This window comes from Lodderomyces elongisporus, chromosome 2 (genome assembly GCF_030384665.1).
Source record: "Lodderomyces elongisporus chromosome 2, complete sequence".
Lineage (NCBI taxonomy): Eukaryota > Fungi > Ascomycota > Pichiomycetes > Serinales > Debaryomycetaceae > Lodderomyces > Lodderomyces elongisporus.
Window position 1 is genome coordinate 1,277,283 of NC_083674.1, and position 17,478 is coordinate 1,294,760.

At 37.6% G+C, this 17,478-nt stretch overlaps 5 protein-coding genes across 5 annotated transcripts; 3 read left to right on the forward strand and 2 right to left on the reverse strand. All coding sequences in view use genetic code 12, as the record gives it.

Moving 5' to 3' along the window:
- Positions 1 to 63: 63 nt before the first annotated feature.
- Positions 64 to 3,600, reverse strand: NEO1 (Putative aminophospholipid-translocase; the record flags this gene model as incomplete). Its single annotated transcript, XM_001526931.2, has 1 exon — positions 64 to 3,600. The coding sequence occupies one exon, from the start codon at positions 3,598 to 3,600 to the stop codon at positions 64 to 66; it is 3,537 nt and encodes a 1,178-aa protein (XP_001526981.2).
- A 1,760-nt stretch (positions 3,601 to 5,360) lies between these two features.
- On the forward strand, positions 5,361 to 7,367 carry PVL30_001785 (uncharacterized protein; the record flags this gene model as incomplete). Its single annotated transcript, XM_001526932.2, has 1 exon — positions 5,361 to 7,367. The coding sequence occupies one exon, from the start codon at positions 5,361 to 5,363 to the stop codon at positions 7,365 to 7,367; it is 2,007 nt and encodes a 668-aa protein (XP_001526982.2).
- Positions 7,368 to 8,033: 666 nt separating this feature from the next.
- Positions 8,034 to 11,258, forward strand: SYG1 (Xenotropic and polytropic retrovirus receptor 1; the record flags this gene model as incomplete). The annotated part of the gene is made up of 1 exon (XM_001526933.2): positions 8,034 to 11,258. The coding sequence occupies one exon, from the start codon at positions 8,034 to 8,036 to the stop codon at positions 11,256 to 11,258; it is 3,225 nt and encodes a 1,074-aa protein (XP_001526983.2).
- Positions 11,259 to 11,563: 305 nt separating this feature from the next.
- On the reverse strand, positions 11,564 to 14,127 carry ATP1 (Alpha subunit of the F1 sector of mitochondrial F1F0 ATP synthase; the record flags this gene model as incomplete). The annotated part of the gene is made up of 3 exons (XM_001526934.2): positions 11,564 to 12,989; positions 13,550 to 13,692; positions 14,053 to 14,127. The coding sequence occupies 3 exons, from the start codon at positions 14,125 to 14,127 to the stop codon at positions 11,564 to 11,566; spliced, it is 1,644 nt and encodes a 547-aa protein (XP_001526984.2).
- A 1,672-nt stretch (positions 14,128 to 15,799) lies between these two features.
- Positions 15,800 to 17,269, forward strand: PVL30_001788 (uncharacterized protein; the record flags this gene model as incomplete). Its single annotated transcript, XM_001526935.2, has 1 exon — positions 15,800 to 17,269. The coding sequence occupies one exon, from the start codon at positions 15,800 to 15,802 to the stop codon at positions 17,267 to 17,269; it is 1,470 nt and encodes a 489-aa protein (XP_001526985.2).
- Between the last annotated feature and the right edge of the window lie 209 nt (positions 17,270 to 17,478).

The window sequence follows — 17,478 nt, forward strand, 5'->3', positions numbered from 1 at the left end:
TTGTAGACTTGAACTTTCTTTTTTCTTATGTTGTCCTAATTTTTTTTTTTTTTGGTTTACAACCTAATCTTGTTGAACCTTAGCATAGTTTGGTGGTCTTAATTTCCTGTTCAAGTATTGTACCAACCAAACTGGGAATAAACTTACTCCTAAGACTAATCCACATTGCCACACATATGCAAATGATGCAACATATGTTAAATTGAAATATTCCAGGAGCAAAGGAATAGAGCCCACATACGCAATAAATGTGATGATAATAGTGCTTGCCATAATTTTGTTCCATTTGTTTATAGACAAAGCAACCATGAATAGCTCATTGTAGACTAAGCACGAGAATGACAATGCCACCATTGTAATAAACATACTTTCTTTGATTGTCTGCAATTGCTGGGAAAGCAACTGAATTACACATCCTTGATATAACGAGATTCCAGCCCACATAAAAAATGTTTTGTATGATAAGGATTTACCCAATGTCAACTCTTTATATAATTCGGGATACAATTTGGTTAACCGCTCATCAACGTCACAATCTAGAGTTAGCGAAAATACTGGGGCCATTGTATAAATTGTTGAGTATCCAACCATTAACCAACCTTGGTATAATGCTAGTGGCTCAAAATAAGTGGAAATGGAGTACACCACTTGTGCAACTGAGATGAGAAGTCCTCTATGGATAATGAATTGTGCCAATTTGGCGGATCGTTTATAAGAGTTACGACCGTGCCAAAGCAACAACTTTGAAAGATAACAAAATTGATCAATACTGAAATCTGCTGCGAGAGATGCTTGTTTCCCTTCTTTTCCAACTATACCAACGCCCACATCGGCACATTGAATCATACTGACATCGTTACCACCATCACCAATACAACATACTCTTTTTCCTGTTATTCTTCGAATATGGACTGCAACATCTGCTTTTTGTTGAGGAGAGCACCGACAAGCAATCACGGCTGGAAGGTGTATTGCGGTCTTGAAAAACTCATCGGGATAATACTTCATATAGGTGCCCAATGACTCGCCATCAATTAATAAACATGCATTTTTGTTTGTGCCAACATATTCAAGTTGCCCCAACGCCACATCAGGGTCATTCAATTTTGTAATTTCGTGCACATACTGACCACGTGAAATCAACCTGGCACTAATTGATACACATTTGGCTGTTTCGACCTTATCCCCTGTCAACATCCATATTTTGACACCGGCGTTCCGAAGAAGTTCAATGGATGACTTGACATCGTGCTGCAATTTGTCTTCGACACCAGTTAAACCAAGCAATTCCAAGTTCTGTTCCAAATAATAACTCACAACCTTTTGCATTGCATAGTCTCGGTCTTGCATTGACAATGATGCTTGTTTGTAATTCTCAACAAATTCTTGGTATGCATCTTTGGTTAAAAGTTTCCTCCCCACCACTAATGTCCTTAAACCTTCACGAGCCATATTGCCAGTTTCTTCCTCAAGCCAATCGTTTGTATTCACAATACTGGTCATCACAGTATCTGCACCTTTTTCCATAAACCAAATGTCGTCTTTGAACTTGCTCTTGATTAATATGCCCATTCTTTTTGTTTCTGAACTAAATGGGAAAATATTGAGGATTTCAAACTCTAACAAAGTTCTCGAATGTAGATGCATCAATGTAATTGACTGTCTGTCACGCTTGTATAGCTTCAACCCCATTTCTTCGCAGAATTTTACAATGGCAATTTCATCGGGCGAAGCAGCCTGGTACGTGATTTCACCAAAACTTGCACCATCTTCGATGTCATCGTCATAAACTGGCGTGACATTGTGACAGAGTGCCAACGTTAAAACAAAATCACAGACTCGAGCTCCCAAGTCTTTCTTTTTCTGAGTATATTGAGAAGAGTTTAAATAATTGATCAAGTTTCTGACATATTCTTCAACCATATCCAAAGTATCACCGGCATAACTAACTGGCCCGAGGTGTAGTTTTTTCATTTCCATTTCATTTCTTGTTAAAGTGCCCGTTTTGTCGCTCAACAAGTATTCCACCCGACCAAGATCTTCCGGAATAGTTGATGTCCTTACTACCGTATTTGGAATGGATTCATCGTTTTGAATTTGTGACGCATAAACAGACTTTGCCAAATCCAAGTTGACTCTCAATGAAACAGGAATGATTGTTGAGAAAAGAATCAAAAAGCGCATAATGTCTATATACCATGCCTTTTTCAATGGAAATCCTTTAGCCAAAACTAGCACCACAGAGAGTGCAAATACTACTGCACACAAAATCTTGGATAAGCTATTGATTTCAAGCTCTAACAAGCCAGTTTTGACTCCACTCTTGGTTGTGTTCATCAGTTGTCTTGTTTCAATTCCAGTATATGTAACTATACCAATGGCAGCACCAGATGCTATAACAGTATTGGCCCATAAAGTTTGGTCAACAGTCAAGGGAAATGTTTGTGATAAATGAGGCGACGTCGTGCCATCTACAGTTCTAGGGTTGTAGATTAGTTGTCCCTCAAAATGGTGAATGGATTTTGTAGGGTTACCAACAACAATTGATACAGCATCAATCAATTGCGGTACACTATCCAAGGTCTGGGTTGCGTTTGGTGCAACTCTCAACTTCCAGTCAGTCTCTCCGTCCAACTGGTCGGTCTTGATAAAAACCTCGCCTGTCTTTTCAGACGATTGTAATAAAATAACATCAGCAGGTACACGTTCATCCTTGTGTAGTCTGATCAAATCCCCCACTTTGAGATTTTTTGAAGCAACCAATTTTGATTCTGTTGTTAGAGCATCGGCTGAATTTCGGTTAAGTACTTCGTACCGCTCAAAATTTTGCTCTTTATCTCGACGACGTCTGGTGATATCATCACCGGCTTCTTTCATCATGGTTACTGTAAGAACAAAAGCTAAAGGGACGATATATGATGAAAGGTAACCGATTCGCAATTGTGGAACAATCTGCGACAATGCAACTATCAAAAAGTACAAATTGAAGAAAAACTTGAATTGTTCGTACAATATGATTGGAATAAATGTGATGGGATTATATTTGGCATTCAGAATAGCATTTGAAGGGTAGATGTTATTCGCTCGCAAGTTTGTAGTTTTGGCTGAAATGTATCGCTCATTAGAGAGGTTATTGATCCGAAAGTCCGACGCTCCTGCGCCTTTAAGTCTTTCCTGGTTGAGTTCTCTTTTGGCGTCGTTGAAAATGTGTATAAAATTGTAGTAGGCTTGCTTGATTTTAGAGGTAATCGATATTGATCTTGCTAATGCTGGAGTTGATAAGGAAGCTTGTGAATTTCGAGATGTTCTTCTCAAAGGATCCATTAATGAGTGTTCTTCTTCACTATGCAACAATCTATCTCCATCACCATTACCATCATGATCATCATCATATTCGCCATCTGTACTCAATGCACGTAATGGTATTGCGCCTTGAGAATTCAAGGAGCTATGTCGACTAGGTTTTCTTGTATTTTGATCTTCTGTGGACTGTAATTGTGAATGGGATTTAGTGGCACTATTCAATGCTCTGTCAAGCGAGTGATCTAGATCGTCAAATGAGTCATTGACAAAATGCAATGTAGGTCTATTTGTCACCATCTATCCTACTTTTATTTCCCTCTTTTCTTTTGACAAATTAAAGCTTGTTTCTTGTTTTTGCCCTTGCTCTTGATCTTGTTTTCTGTTCTTGTTCTTGTTCTTTTTCTTTTTCTTTTTCTTTTTCTTTTTCCTCTTCTCTTTTTTTCTATAATTTGCTTTTACAGAGTATCCGTTATTTAAAAAAGAAGTATTCTCATATACTGCAAAATAAAAGTAGAACACATTCTGATCCTCAAAGTCATACCAGACACCGCTCCTTTGAATTGTATTGTTATTATGTTTTTATGCTACCAAATGACAGGAGCTTTCATAATCATATGTATTTTGCAGTGAATAGTTATTGAAGGGAAAAAGAAAAAATGAATTTAGAAAAAAAAAAGAACAGAGAGAGGAAGATAGGGGATGGGGAAAGAGAATAGAAAGTAGTGACATAAAATATAACTGTTTTGATAGCACATCATTCACCTTCAGTTGATTGTTAGCAGCTTTATGGATTGAGTTATTAAGTTTTTTTTCTTTCCTTTTTTTTCCTTTTTTCCTTTTTACCTTTTTCTGCTTTGCATTGTGCCAATGGTTATTGTAAGAGATCTCAGCTTTGTTTTTTTTGATTTGGCTTCTCTTGTTTTGAATCAACCAAGAGTGAATGAAAAAAAAAATAAGGTAATTGTGATTACGAATTGGTCTCTCTATTTTATAACTTTTTGGTGTGGTGCAGCTCGGTGCGATGCGGCGCGGCGCCGTAGAGATGGCTGAATTTCAGCGACGGAGAAAGAGTTGGTGATGGGGAAAGGGGGTGGGGTGAGAGATAGGTAAGGGACGCGAGACAGAGTGGTCGGGAAGGGGCAAGGGATGAAGATTAGTGAAGAGATAAAGAAACGAACGGGAGAAAACAAAAATTATTTGAAAAGCTTTCGGGTTGAGCAAAAGGATATTTGCACAATAGTTCTCTCCAAAACAGCAAGACACATACATGGATGCATATTACACACACACTTGAGATTATGCTTTGGATGAACATTTATTCTGTGCTTTCAATCAACATTTTCTGTTGTTTTTTTTTCCTTCTTTCTTTCGTTCTTTCTGTATGGTTGTTTTGTTTAGTTTATTACATCTTTTCATATTTCTACCATTCCTTCCCTTTCTTTCTTCCCTTCATCTTCTCTGCATTTTCTTTTTCCACGTTCAAATATTATATACTCGTTTCTTTCTCTTATTCTTCTTCTTCTTCTTCTTCTTCTTCTTTTTCTTGTTGTTGTTTTTGTTTTTGTTTTTTGTTTTCTCCAAGTTTTTCAGGTTTTTTCAATTTTTTGTATTTTTTATTGTTTTATTTTTTTTAGTTATTTAATCTTTGGCAGATATGATAAACGACTATTTTAAACGGCTAAATTGTTTTTAAACGAGAATATTACATATACAGCTAATATTTTTATGTGGATGCTTTATTTTTCTACACAATTTTATTCTTATCAATATTCTGACTCTTCTTGGTTGAAAGTTCAAACTAATATTATTATAACAATCTTTTTCTTTTATTCTTTAATCATCATCATCATCATTATCTATAGCTTCCTATACGCCTCAATCAACTTGTGGAGATAACATTAACCAACTTTTTTTTCCTACAATAATCATAACTGAAACCAATCTTCACTCATTTTCTGTCTTCATTTTCATTTGCCAATACCCACTCGTACATGACACAGCTTGATCAGACGCTGCTGTCTGATGACGGAAATAAACATCATTGTTCTATTTCCAGCATGAACTCGCCGTCAGATGAAGCTGAAGATCTTTTGGTTGCTGCTTCAAATAATGGTACATCTTCTTATAAAGACTCATCATTTTTGTCTCTGTCTTCTTCTCCATCATCAAAATCTTCGGTGGAACTTCAACGTTTAGTTAAGGAACAACATGACAAAACTTCCACATTTTGGGGTAAATTGACTCAGTTCACCAAAATTGCTCTTTTTGGATATCAGAACAAGTTGGAGCAGTATATTTTACTGAATGAAGCTAATGATTGTGCTTTAGTAGCTAAATACGCAACTGTGGTTGATGTTGATCTTAAACGCCAAACATCCTTGTCTATTGACTCGATAACTCTTGCAGCTTTAAAAATACCTCACCCATTGACCAATTTTACCAAGAATGAAGCAAACCAGCAAATGGCACAAGATATCAAGCAGAACGTCACCAAGAAATTGGAAGAATCTCCTATCATACTTTTTATACATGGCATGGGTGGCCAAATGTCACAATTTGAACCTTTGATGGGCTTATTATCGCAATGCTCCGAAGTGGTTTCATTGGATTTGCCTGGCTTTGGAAACTCAAAACTAAGCTTCAATGACAAGCACAAGTTTTTATCACCGATATCCACAACAGATCGAAACAGAATATCAACTAGTATAGCGCAAATGACCTGGGAGGATTTCACAACTGAAAATATTGTCAACATAGTGTTTGAGTTTATCTCCCAACAAATTCCTGATAATAGAAAAGTAATACTAGTTGGCCATTCTATGGGCACTCACATTTCCATAAAAGTAGCCAAAAAGTTACCTCGAAGCAAAGTCGAAGGTCTCATTCTTTTAGCCCCGCCTGATATTATCAACGATACTGAAAGTACAACCAATGTTCAAAAACCAGTGCACCACAAGTCATTATCTCTATTCAAAATATTTACACATCTACCGCGGTTGTTTGATTATTTTCGCATATGGGATCGTCTCCCTGGCCTTCAGAGCACTAGCGTCATGCGTCAATTGTCACGGGAGAATAATTCTTATTACAATAGCCTAAGACAATTTAGATGGAACTTAGATGTCAATTCTTCGGTATCATTGAGATACGCTAAGGGGTTCGAACGAGCAAAAACCTCAGATTTGGTAACAGCTGTTGAGAAGTTTAATGATAATCCCAACGATAAGCATACTTACGAAAAAACTTTATTTATTGGTGGCTCGCATGATCAATTGACAGGAGTCAGACCCATCTATGATGCCGACAATTTTTTAACACGCACGTTTGGAAAGAAAGTGTCATCTGCAATTGAGGTGAAAGATGTGGGACACTCTTTACTTTTGGTCAAGCCAGAATTCATCAGTGGGATTATTTTGAACCACATAGAGCAAAAGTTTCCTGAACGTTTACATTTGTCTCCGGCTTGGGTGCTTAAGGTAAAGGCCATTATCTCTGGCGACAAATGGGGGTTAAAAAACGAATTGAAATGGCTGAATTTAAAACCTATATCTTCGAATATTACGCGACGCAATGGCACAGATATCGCTCCACTTTTGGGGATGAAAACCTTGCGAGAAGGAGACCAGTTTCATAGTCCCACTGTTGTTGAATCATTCTTTTACAGTGATCGCAGCAGTCATAAAAAAGATATTACAGGGAATCTCATTGCTATAATAGATATCTCTGCGGATATTCCACCCTATAGCCCCAAGTCATTTCAAAATATTCAATACTACAAATGTGCTACAGTTTCCAAAGTTGTACCGGATCAAAGCTCAATTCGTAGATTTATTCAACTAGTCAACGACATTTTGCAAAGCAATAGCAGCACTAACGGGGAGCCACTTATTGGTGTTCATTGTCACTATGGATTTAACAGAACAGGTTTTTTGATTTGTTGCTATTTAATTGAGGAGCTAGGATGGAGCGTACAAGAGGCAGTCGAAGGGTTCAGACGAGCTAAAGAACCTGGTATTAAACATCCACATTTTATAGATGCATTATACGTTAGATACGATACTTAGATTATAAACAATCGATTTCCTTTTTTTTTTTGGACATTTCAGATTAGGTTCTTGGGTGAACAAACCCCTTTAATTGATCAAAGACTTAATCAATTGAGGAGGGGGGTTATTGTCCTTGGTTATTATATACATAATAAATCAAGCATTGATGGTGTAATTCGAATGTCTTGTTCTATATTCAATACTAGGTGGGGAAGCAAAGTCTAATATTTTCAATATAGAAGTATTTTTTAAAACGTATAAATGTACAACATTTGAGTAACGATATAGCAAGAAGAGAAAGAGGAATAAGGTATGGGAATGTAGAGTAAAGCTTTGTAGAGTTTAGTAAAGAAACGATCTGTAAATTCTTGAGAAGGAACATTAATAACACAAAATTGGCACATTAAAAATCTTTATCGCGAACATTCAAAAGCAACACAGTTCTACCTTGAAACAAGCCACGATAACTAGCCTGACTAACCATTCCCACCTCTGCTTCCAGATAGCAAATAGAAAAAGAAAAAGAAAAACAGCAAAAAACAGAGTAGAGTAGAGAAAGTTAGAGAGAAAGAGGGGGGAAGAAAAAGGAAAAACAAGTGTATTATCAACCACTGTGGAACTTTGTCTTCATGCCAAAGAAATCAAAACTGTGATACCTCACCTACATATACTTTTCTTCACACAATGAAATTTGGTGATGCACTTAATGAAGGGTTGGTGGCTGAATGGCAGGACCAATACGTCAATTACAAAGAGGGCAAAAAACTTATTAAAAAGGTTCGCAAACTTAAAGACGAGTATGATGATGAAATCAATAATTATGAGCAAAACACAGCTGCTGTTGATAATGTTGCAACTCGCTTGCCTACAAACACGACTACTAACGACGCTAGAACACCTTTATTGACACTGAGGAATGCGCTGCAAGGAGGATACACGCAAGAGAATTTTTGTAATGACAATGAGCGGGGGGAGCCGGAAGCAAATCAGGGAAAACAAGGCATACAGAAAAGTCAAATAACACAGCAACAACATTTGGATTATGATCACGATCACACAAACACTAACACTAACACTAACACTAACACTAACAATAACAATAACAATAACACTAACACTAACACTAACAATAACAATAACAGTAACACCGACCCCTACATTCGTGACAGCCAAAGCCGTGTTCTGCGCGAGCTGGCGTCATTTCAACGACGCCCTTCAATATTCAATTATTCACTAAAATCATCTAGAGCCGATTACTTTTCAGAGAAGAAAAAGTTTTTAAAGTGGCTCGATGAACAATTGTTGAAAGTGGATGAATTTTATTCCGAGAAAGAGCAGGATGTTTATGAACGGTTTTTGCTTTTGCAAGACCAATTGTATCAGTTACGAGACCAGCGGACACAATTGATACGACAACGGAATCGTCATGAAAATAAAGTGCATCTTACGGATGTCACCACAGGTCGAGATGTGGCTGGAAAACGAGATCATCAAATGAGTAACAAAGTGAATGACTTGGCGTTTCACACAAAGACATACTTGAGTGGATTGCGAAAGTACGAATTGCCCAGCCTCCCGTCTATGAGATTTTTAAAGAAATGGCGATATCGCAGATACGGAGGTGGGAAACAATCAAAGGGTGATGAAGATGATATTTCTTTGCACATACAAGACGAGTCGGATTTGAACTATGCCGAAAATAGAGTGAGGAATGGTATAGTTGATTTAAGTGATAAGAATAGCGAAGAGCATTCTTCTACATACTATTCCGAATCAGATATTGAGGAAACTCTGTTGCCTGCTGCAGATCCAGGGGTTACGACTACAGGGACAGGAACAATGCAACACCCGCAAACAGAGGGACAAATTAGGCAGACCAGAAGAAGGGACTATACGATTAAAAAACAGCATTTTGGCGTGCCTTACTTGTATGCAAGAAAGCAACTCAAGACTGCATTGTTGGAGAATTATAGATCGCTATCTATTCTTAGGTCGTACAAGACAATGAATCGAACAGCATTTCGAAAAATTACCAAGAAATTTGACAAGGCCATGGGTACTCAAGTGATGGAGCAGTTTATGGAAAGAATTGATACTACAGCGTATTTTTTAACCAGCGATTTATTGGACAAACTTGTTAACCATGTTGAAGAACTTTACATCACATTCTTTGACCCCGAGTCAAAAGATAGAAAACATTCTTTGGAGAAACTCAAAACAATTGCATACACAATCAATGCTACCGACATGAAGCCGCCTACATTCTATGCAGCAACCTTTAACTCGGCATTGTTTCTTGGATTTGGGTTGCCGTTATTTGTGTTGGCGCTTTATACTGCATTGCACAAGACGTTGAGTGGGGAATTATCTGAAGGAAGATATTTGCTTCAAATCTGGGGTGGGTTTCTCATGCTAACCTTGGCGTTTCTCTTGTTTGCTATCAATATGGCAGTGTTTGAAATGTTTCGAATCAATTATAAATTTATCTTTGAGTTCAACTTGGCTACAGCCTTGAACTATAAACAATTTCTACTTTTGCCAAGTTTTGCATTTGGTCTTTTGGGTCTTATTGGTTGGTTCAGCTTTCAAGATTTTTGGCCCTACCATTTTCCTGGACGCGATTGGCCGTGGTTGTTTTTTGGAATCATGCTTGCCATTTTTTTATGGCCTGGGAATCAATTTTATGGTGCAAGTAGGCGATGGTTACAATTTGCCATTTGGAGATTGATACTTTCAGGTTTCTATCCGGTTGAGTTTCGAGATTTCTTTTTGGGCGATATAGTTTGTTCATTGACATATACGATGGGAAACATGTCATTTTTCTTTTGCTTATATGCACATAGCTGGAGCGGGACTTTACGTGGTCAAGACCCTATTAGAAATACCTGCACTTCATCGAGATCAAGGCTTATGGGCTTTTTCAGTGCACTTCCTAGTGTTTGGAGATTACTTCAATGTATTCGCCGGTATATGGATACAGGAGATTGGTTCCCGCATTTAGCCAATATGATGAAATACACTTGTTCGACAATTTATTATATGACCTTGAGCATATATCGTATTGACAATTCGGTTCGAAATAGAGCAGTTTTTATTGTGTTTGCTAGTATAAATTCCATCTATTGTTCTATTTGGGACATTGTCATGGACTGGTCGCTTTTGCAAAGTGGTTCGAAATATTTTCTACTCCGTGATTATCTATTTTACAAAAATCCTTATTATTACTATGCCGCTATGGTAATAGATGTGATTCTTAGATTTCAATGGATCTTTTATGCGTTCTTCAGCCATCAAATCCAGCAAAGTGCTGTTACGTCATTCTGTGTTGCCCTTGCTGAGATTCTTCGACGTTTTATTTGGGTATTTTTCAGAATGGAAAATGAACATGCTACAAACGTGATCTTGTTTAGAGCATCAAAAGAAACCCCATTGCCTTATGCGGTCTCAGCAAAGGTTGAGAAAGCAGTAAAGAAGCTTGTAGAATTACGTTACAATGCAAAGAAATATCAAGATGAAAGTGCGGAGCCTGAGGAACAACAAAACGCTGGCTCAGTGGCAGAAGAATCAGTTGGATTTACTACTGGACGTGCTGAGACCAGAGGTTCGAGAACAAATGCTGCTGCTAACGAAGGTATCAACGTAGGTTCCAATGTAGGTTCCAGTGGTGGTGTTGATGAGTCGTCGATTGATCTTGCTAGAGTACCATTGCCTCCCCCAGGTCCTCAATTGCAACAGCGCAAGACTTATTTTAAGCAAATCACAGATCGATTAAACACTGCACACATCAAGGATTTCCAAAGAAGAAAGACTGCAGTGCATATGGACGAAGATAGTGACGATGAGGACGACGATGATGCGAGTGTTTTGAGTAGACTGAATTCACAAACACTGCGTGCCCAAACAGATTAGTATGTCTCAGTTGCAGTATGTACTATTATCTAGATTTCTATACGAATAGAGAGAATTATATTAACTATAACACAAATTTAGAATTTAGAGTTTAGACTAGTGTATATTTCAAAGCTAATAGAATCTGTCTTTTAAATGAAAAAAAAAAAAGAATAAAAAGAAAAAGCAAATCAGAATAAGAGATTAATTACATTGACATCTTTTGCAATAAATGCAAATACAACATTCTTTAGATGTTTATTATTTCTTCTTGTCTCTTTTTTTTTACTTGAATATATAATCTATTACTATACTCATTTAACTGTTTATTGGAAACCTGCAACAAAGTCCTTGGTGATCTTGTGCAATTGTTCCAATTCTTCCTTGGACAATTCACCCTTGGTCTTGATGGAGTCCAAAATGTGAGATTCGTTGGATTTCAAGTGTTGAGTGAATGCTTCTTCGAATTCACCAACCTTGTTAACTGGCAACTCATCCAAGTAACCGTTAACACCAGCGAAAATAACTGGGACTTGCTCTTCAGCAGACAATGGGTGGTATTGTTTTTGTTTCAAGATTTGGGTCAATCTTTCACCTCTAGCCAAGGTTTGCTTGGTTGAAGCATCCAAATCGGAACCGAATTGAGCGAAAGCAGCAACTTCTCTGTATTGAGCCAAGAACAATTTCAATGAACCAGCAACTTGTTTCATAGCCTTGACTTGAGCAGCAGAACCAACACGAGAGACGGACAAACCAACGTTAATAGCTGGTCTGATACCCTTGTAGAACAATTCAGCTTCCAAGAAAATTTGACCATCAGTGATGGAAATAACATTGGTTGGAATATAAGCAGAGACATCACCACCTTGGGTCTCAATGACTGGCAAAGCGGTCAATGAACCAGCACCGTTGGACTCGTTCATCTTAGCAGCTCTCTCCAACAATCTAGAGTGCAAGTAGAAAACATCACCTGGGTAAGCTTCTCTTCCTGGTGGTCTTCTCAAAAGCAAAGACAATTGACGGTAAGCAACAGCTTGTTTGGACAAATCGTCAAAGACAATCAAAGCGTGTTTACCATTGTCTCTGAACCACTCACCAATGGCAGTACCTGTGAAAGGAGCAATATATTGCAATGGAGCGGCTTCAGAAGCAGTAGCAGCAACAATGACTGAGTACTTCAATGCATCGTTTTGCTCCAAGGTTTGAACCAATTGAGCAACAGTTGATCTCTTTTGACCAACGGCAACGTAAACACAGTACAACTTCTTCTTTTCATCTGAGCCATTGTTCCATCTCTTTTGGTTCAAGATGGCGTCCAAAGCAACAGCGGTCTTACCGGTTTGACGATCACCGATAATCAATTCTCTTTGACCTCTACCAATTGGGACCAAAGCGTCAACGGCTTTCAAACCAGTTTGCATTGGCTCGTGGACTGAGGTTCTTGGCAAGATACCTGGAGCTTTAACTTGAGCTCTTGAGGTGGCCTTGGCGTTGATTGGTCCTTTACCATCGATTGGGTTACCCAAACCATCAACGACTCTTCCCAACAATTCTGGACCGACTGGGACGGAGACAATTTGACCAGTTCTCTTAACGGTTTCACCTTCCTTGACCAATCTATCAGAGTCAAACAAGACCACACCGACTTGGTCAGCTTCCAAGTTCAAAGCCATACCCTTGGCACCTGAAGCGAATTCAACCAACTCTTCAGCTTGGATGTTGTTTAAACCGAAAATACGAGCAATACCATCACTATTCAATTGTTAGTATAACTTCAAACTTTACTCCATCGATGCAATTTATATAGGATCGGGGACAAAACAAATCCAAAAACAACAAGACAGAACAGGACAGGACAGGACAGGACAGGACAAGACAAAAAGGTTGTTGATCAATTGATTCAATAGATGATTATTGTATAAACCAATTGTAAAGAATCAGATACTGCCGACGTGTGTCTGTGTGTATGTATATGTGTACGAGTTTGCTCCCATTTGTTGTTGAGAATTGGATGTGGGTAGTGTTTGCTTCGTTATTGGTTTTGCGATTGATGTAATTACTCGATTGGCTATTTTTTTTTCGTTTGGTACTAGTGTTGGTGTGTATGTGTGTGAGTGTTGAGTGTGCACCTTGTGCGAAAAAAAAAATTAAAAAAAAAATTGTGTTATCCAATAAGAGCGCGCAACAACGATCTCGCACTAACACCGATCCCACTTCCCATCAACATGCTTAAATTGGACAACAGTACATGTCAGTCCTAGTAAATACATCGATGATTTGTAGTTGTTATTCCCTTGATCATTTATACATACCCGACTGACAAAACCTTACCGGTCTCGTTCAAGTTTGCTTCGTCTGAAACACCTCTGATTCTGTCTTCCAAGATCGAAGAAACTTCGGTTGGAGCAGCTTTGGCAGAAGCGAATCTTTGAGCGGTCAACAAGGTAGGACGTGCCTATAAAGATATAAAGTTAGTAACAATGTATAATTGGGTTATGTTAAGGGTAAATTGACCAAAATTTGAATTTCTAAAAAAAAAAAAAAGTAAAAGCAAATTTATATGTATATATATTAAATGTTAAAAAAAAAAAATTCATTGACATTGAAGCATAATGGGGAATTCAAAAAGAATATAAAGGCAACGGTGACATATGTAGTGGCTAGTTGGAAGTGAAAGGAAACAGTATTGGAACTTGCAAGAGTCAATTGATTGGATGGTGGGTGACTCTAATTTGATTTCCATTTTCTTTTTTTGAAAAGAAAAATTTTGAAATTTTCGTCAATTTGGTATTGAATATGTTTTTCTTGTACATACTACTCTCAATGAAGCTTTAGCAGCAACAGCAGCAGAACGTGCTGCGTTACGTAAGACTGGACGTGCTGACAACATTCTGATTTTTTTTTATATTGTTGGATAATGATTGAAAGGGTAGAGTCTTTTTTTCCAAAATGTTGTTGATGTTGAGAAAAAGGAGAATATAAGAATGAGAGTGAGAGTGAGCGAGTGAGAGTTAGGAAGTAAGAGAAATTTCCAGAGTCTAAAATCCTCAATGTTGGTGAGCGAAAATTCCAACTGTCAGTTTTTTTTTGTTTTTTTTTTTTCGGAATTTTTTTTTTTTTTTGCGCTGAGACACACCCTCTCCTCTATGTAGCTATAACGTGCTAGTCCAATAGGTTACTGCGCGCACTTCCTCCCACCCCCAACGCTACAGAGCTTTAGTATCGGAGCCATAAAACAACGGACAAAAGAAAAATAAAACATAAAAATAAAAAAAATACAATTGAAAAACAACTTAATTGTTAGAGTCTCTCTAATTCACTCTAGCTTTCTCCCACTCTCTAGCTCATTCTCTCTCTCTCTCTCTCACTTTTTCTCACTCTTTCTTCAAATTGTTTCTTTTATTTTTTATTTTGGCTGTGGGCATTACAAGAGTATGGTGGATAATACACCACACCAATAATAAAAGCGTATTGGCTGTGAGATGTGCTACCAACTGCGGTCTCAGCAGAACAATTAATAAAAATTTGTTGTAGATTTTTTTCTTCCTCTCTCTCTCTCCATTTTTTCTTCTCGTCCAATAAATTTTCGTTCCGACTTCCTCTCTTTTTTTTTTTCTTGTAGTGTTTTGTTCTACTCTTTCTATAGGCCGTAAAAAAAAATTATATATATATATATATATAATTATACGCTTTTATTGACTATGGTAGTGTAGTATGGACAAAACATTGAGGACAAACTCAATCTACCTTATACTGTAATGTTTGCTTTAAAACAACGTATTTGGTTGCAAAACAATAGATCCTATTGCTTGAAGAACACATAAAGATAAAATGTATTGAGCAACTTACCAAGAACAACAAACAATTACTACTGCTACTACTACTACCACAACAAGATTATTGCATTTAAGTTAGAACGAGTACAAGCTCCAGGATACCAAATACTCTACGAAGGTTTTTACATGTCGTTGATAACCCAGCAAAATTGAAGTGAAGATGAAAATCAAAAGAAGAAGCGAAAAAAAAAAAAAAAACTTTATTAAAAGTAAATCTAAAGTAGACAAGCTGTACAATTGATGCTTTATATAATCAAAAAAGTGAATTGTTACAATATCACCATCTCTACGATTTGACGAGTGATATAGAAAATAAAGAACGTCAAGCGATGCGGGGAGCGGGAAACTGACCAAAGAATATATTGTCAACTTTCTTCAAGCACTCTATTCATATGTCAATAAATTACCACAGTTGTAAGCACTTAGAAACAATTAGGTATAAACAGCCATTTCCTCTTTGGCTTGTCCAGCTACCATGAGAGAGTGTGTGAGAGAGAGGGAAAAAGTGAGAGAAAGAAAAAAAAGCCCACCTAGTCAAGTACAGAGGTATAGAAATATATATATATCTGAAATAATATTAACGAGAAGAAAAAATGAGGAAAGAAAAATTGGAAAATGAAAGGTGAAAAAAAAAAAAAAGAGAGAAAGAAAAAAAAAAAACTTTGATGAAAAACTCTTGAACCAACTTTAATTGAGAGCAACAACCCAAATCAGCAACCCATTGAAATGTTCACCTCCGTCACAAGAAGAGGCTTTATTACCACCGGCTCTTCAAAAAGGTTGATTAGATTCCAGTCAACTGGCGGTAGCGGTAACAACAGCAACAATGGAAACAGTGGAAACAATGGAAACAATCTGAAAAATTCTCCTATTGACTTCAACTTCAATGATTTGTTCAAGAGAATTGATAAGGCCTCTATAAAGGCAGCAGAAATCAAAGCTGAAGCTCAAGCTAAACGTCAAAAGTCAAGAGCAGAACAACAGCAGCAACGCAAGAAAAATGAAGGAGTGAATGCTGCCGGAGAGCGCCAAACGACAAATTACAATTTTAAAAACAAAAGTGGTAATAACAATAATATCGACAACAATGGCACTTTCCAAAGTAATAGAAGAAGAAGAACAGTCCAACCTCAGAACCAAGGTCCTCGTGGACTGAGTCGAAATGGCGAAGGTATGGCCACTGCTGGTGAAACCACCCAATATAAAAATCAACCACGTCAGCGTCCTTATAGATCTGAACAAAATCCTGATAAATCCAAATCTTTTGAAGGAGAAAATCAAGCGCAGGAAAAAGGTCAAAGTCGATATTCTGTCGAGGGAAGTTACCAACAACAGCAACAGCAACAGCAACAGCAACACTCATTCCGTGAAAAAGCACCTCGCGCGGGAAGTGACTCATTTTCCAGTGCTTCACAAGTTTATGGTGAACGTGCAAACTATAACACTTCACCACGTACATACGGTGATGCTGACAGAGAACGAGGTTTTTCCACTCACAGACGTTCCCCAAGAAGACTGAGTGCTACAAATGCATCATTTGGTAGATCAAGAAGAGATGCTGGCGGGGAAAGACAAACCACCGTGCGTCCACTTGCTAATAGAATCCCCAAGGCAAAAAGAGTGGAAAGAACACCAACTGGTTTTAGAGTCACTTACGGACCTGGTATTACTAGGGAGAATTATGGCCAACCACCAGCACAAGAAATTGTGTCAAAGGATTTGGACTCAAAATATCTTAAACCAGAGATTAAGCCCGAACACTTTTTTTATGGTAAGTCGCCAAGTATTATTACCTCCTCAGTAAAAACAAGATTAGCTTCGATTGCCAAAATGACCTTGATTGATTCCAAGTATCCATACATGTTGCCAAAGGAAATTATTGCCAAGGCACCTACGCATTCTACAAACAAGTTCATTTTGAGAAAGAACTGGAACGTTGAGCCTGCTGTTGATGTGCTCAGTAGAAGAGTCAACACTATTGGTTTGGGTAAGGCTGAGTCTGTTAAAATTGAAAGTGATAAAAAGAATTCATCAGTTCTCTTGAAGGCTGCACATGATATCAATATCAATGGAAGCTATACTCTTGAACAAAAGCAATCGTTGATCAATACAGTTGCTGCATTGGACAAGATCAAGAATGTATTTGACGGTGCTCACTGGAAAAAGCTGGGTGCAGCAGCAACCATCAACCAATAAGTAATTGGTTGTAGTTTCTAATTGCAGTTGTAATTGCAATTGCTGTTGCTGTTGCTGTTGCTGTTGATCTATGTTGATGGGTAGAGATTACCAAAATAATTTCGCAATCTCTCTGTGTATATAGAAATTATATATTGCCTATTAAATTATAAAGTTAACTTTTAAATGTTTTTTTTCTTGTTGTTGTTCATATTACCATTACTATTGTA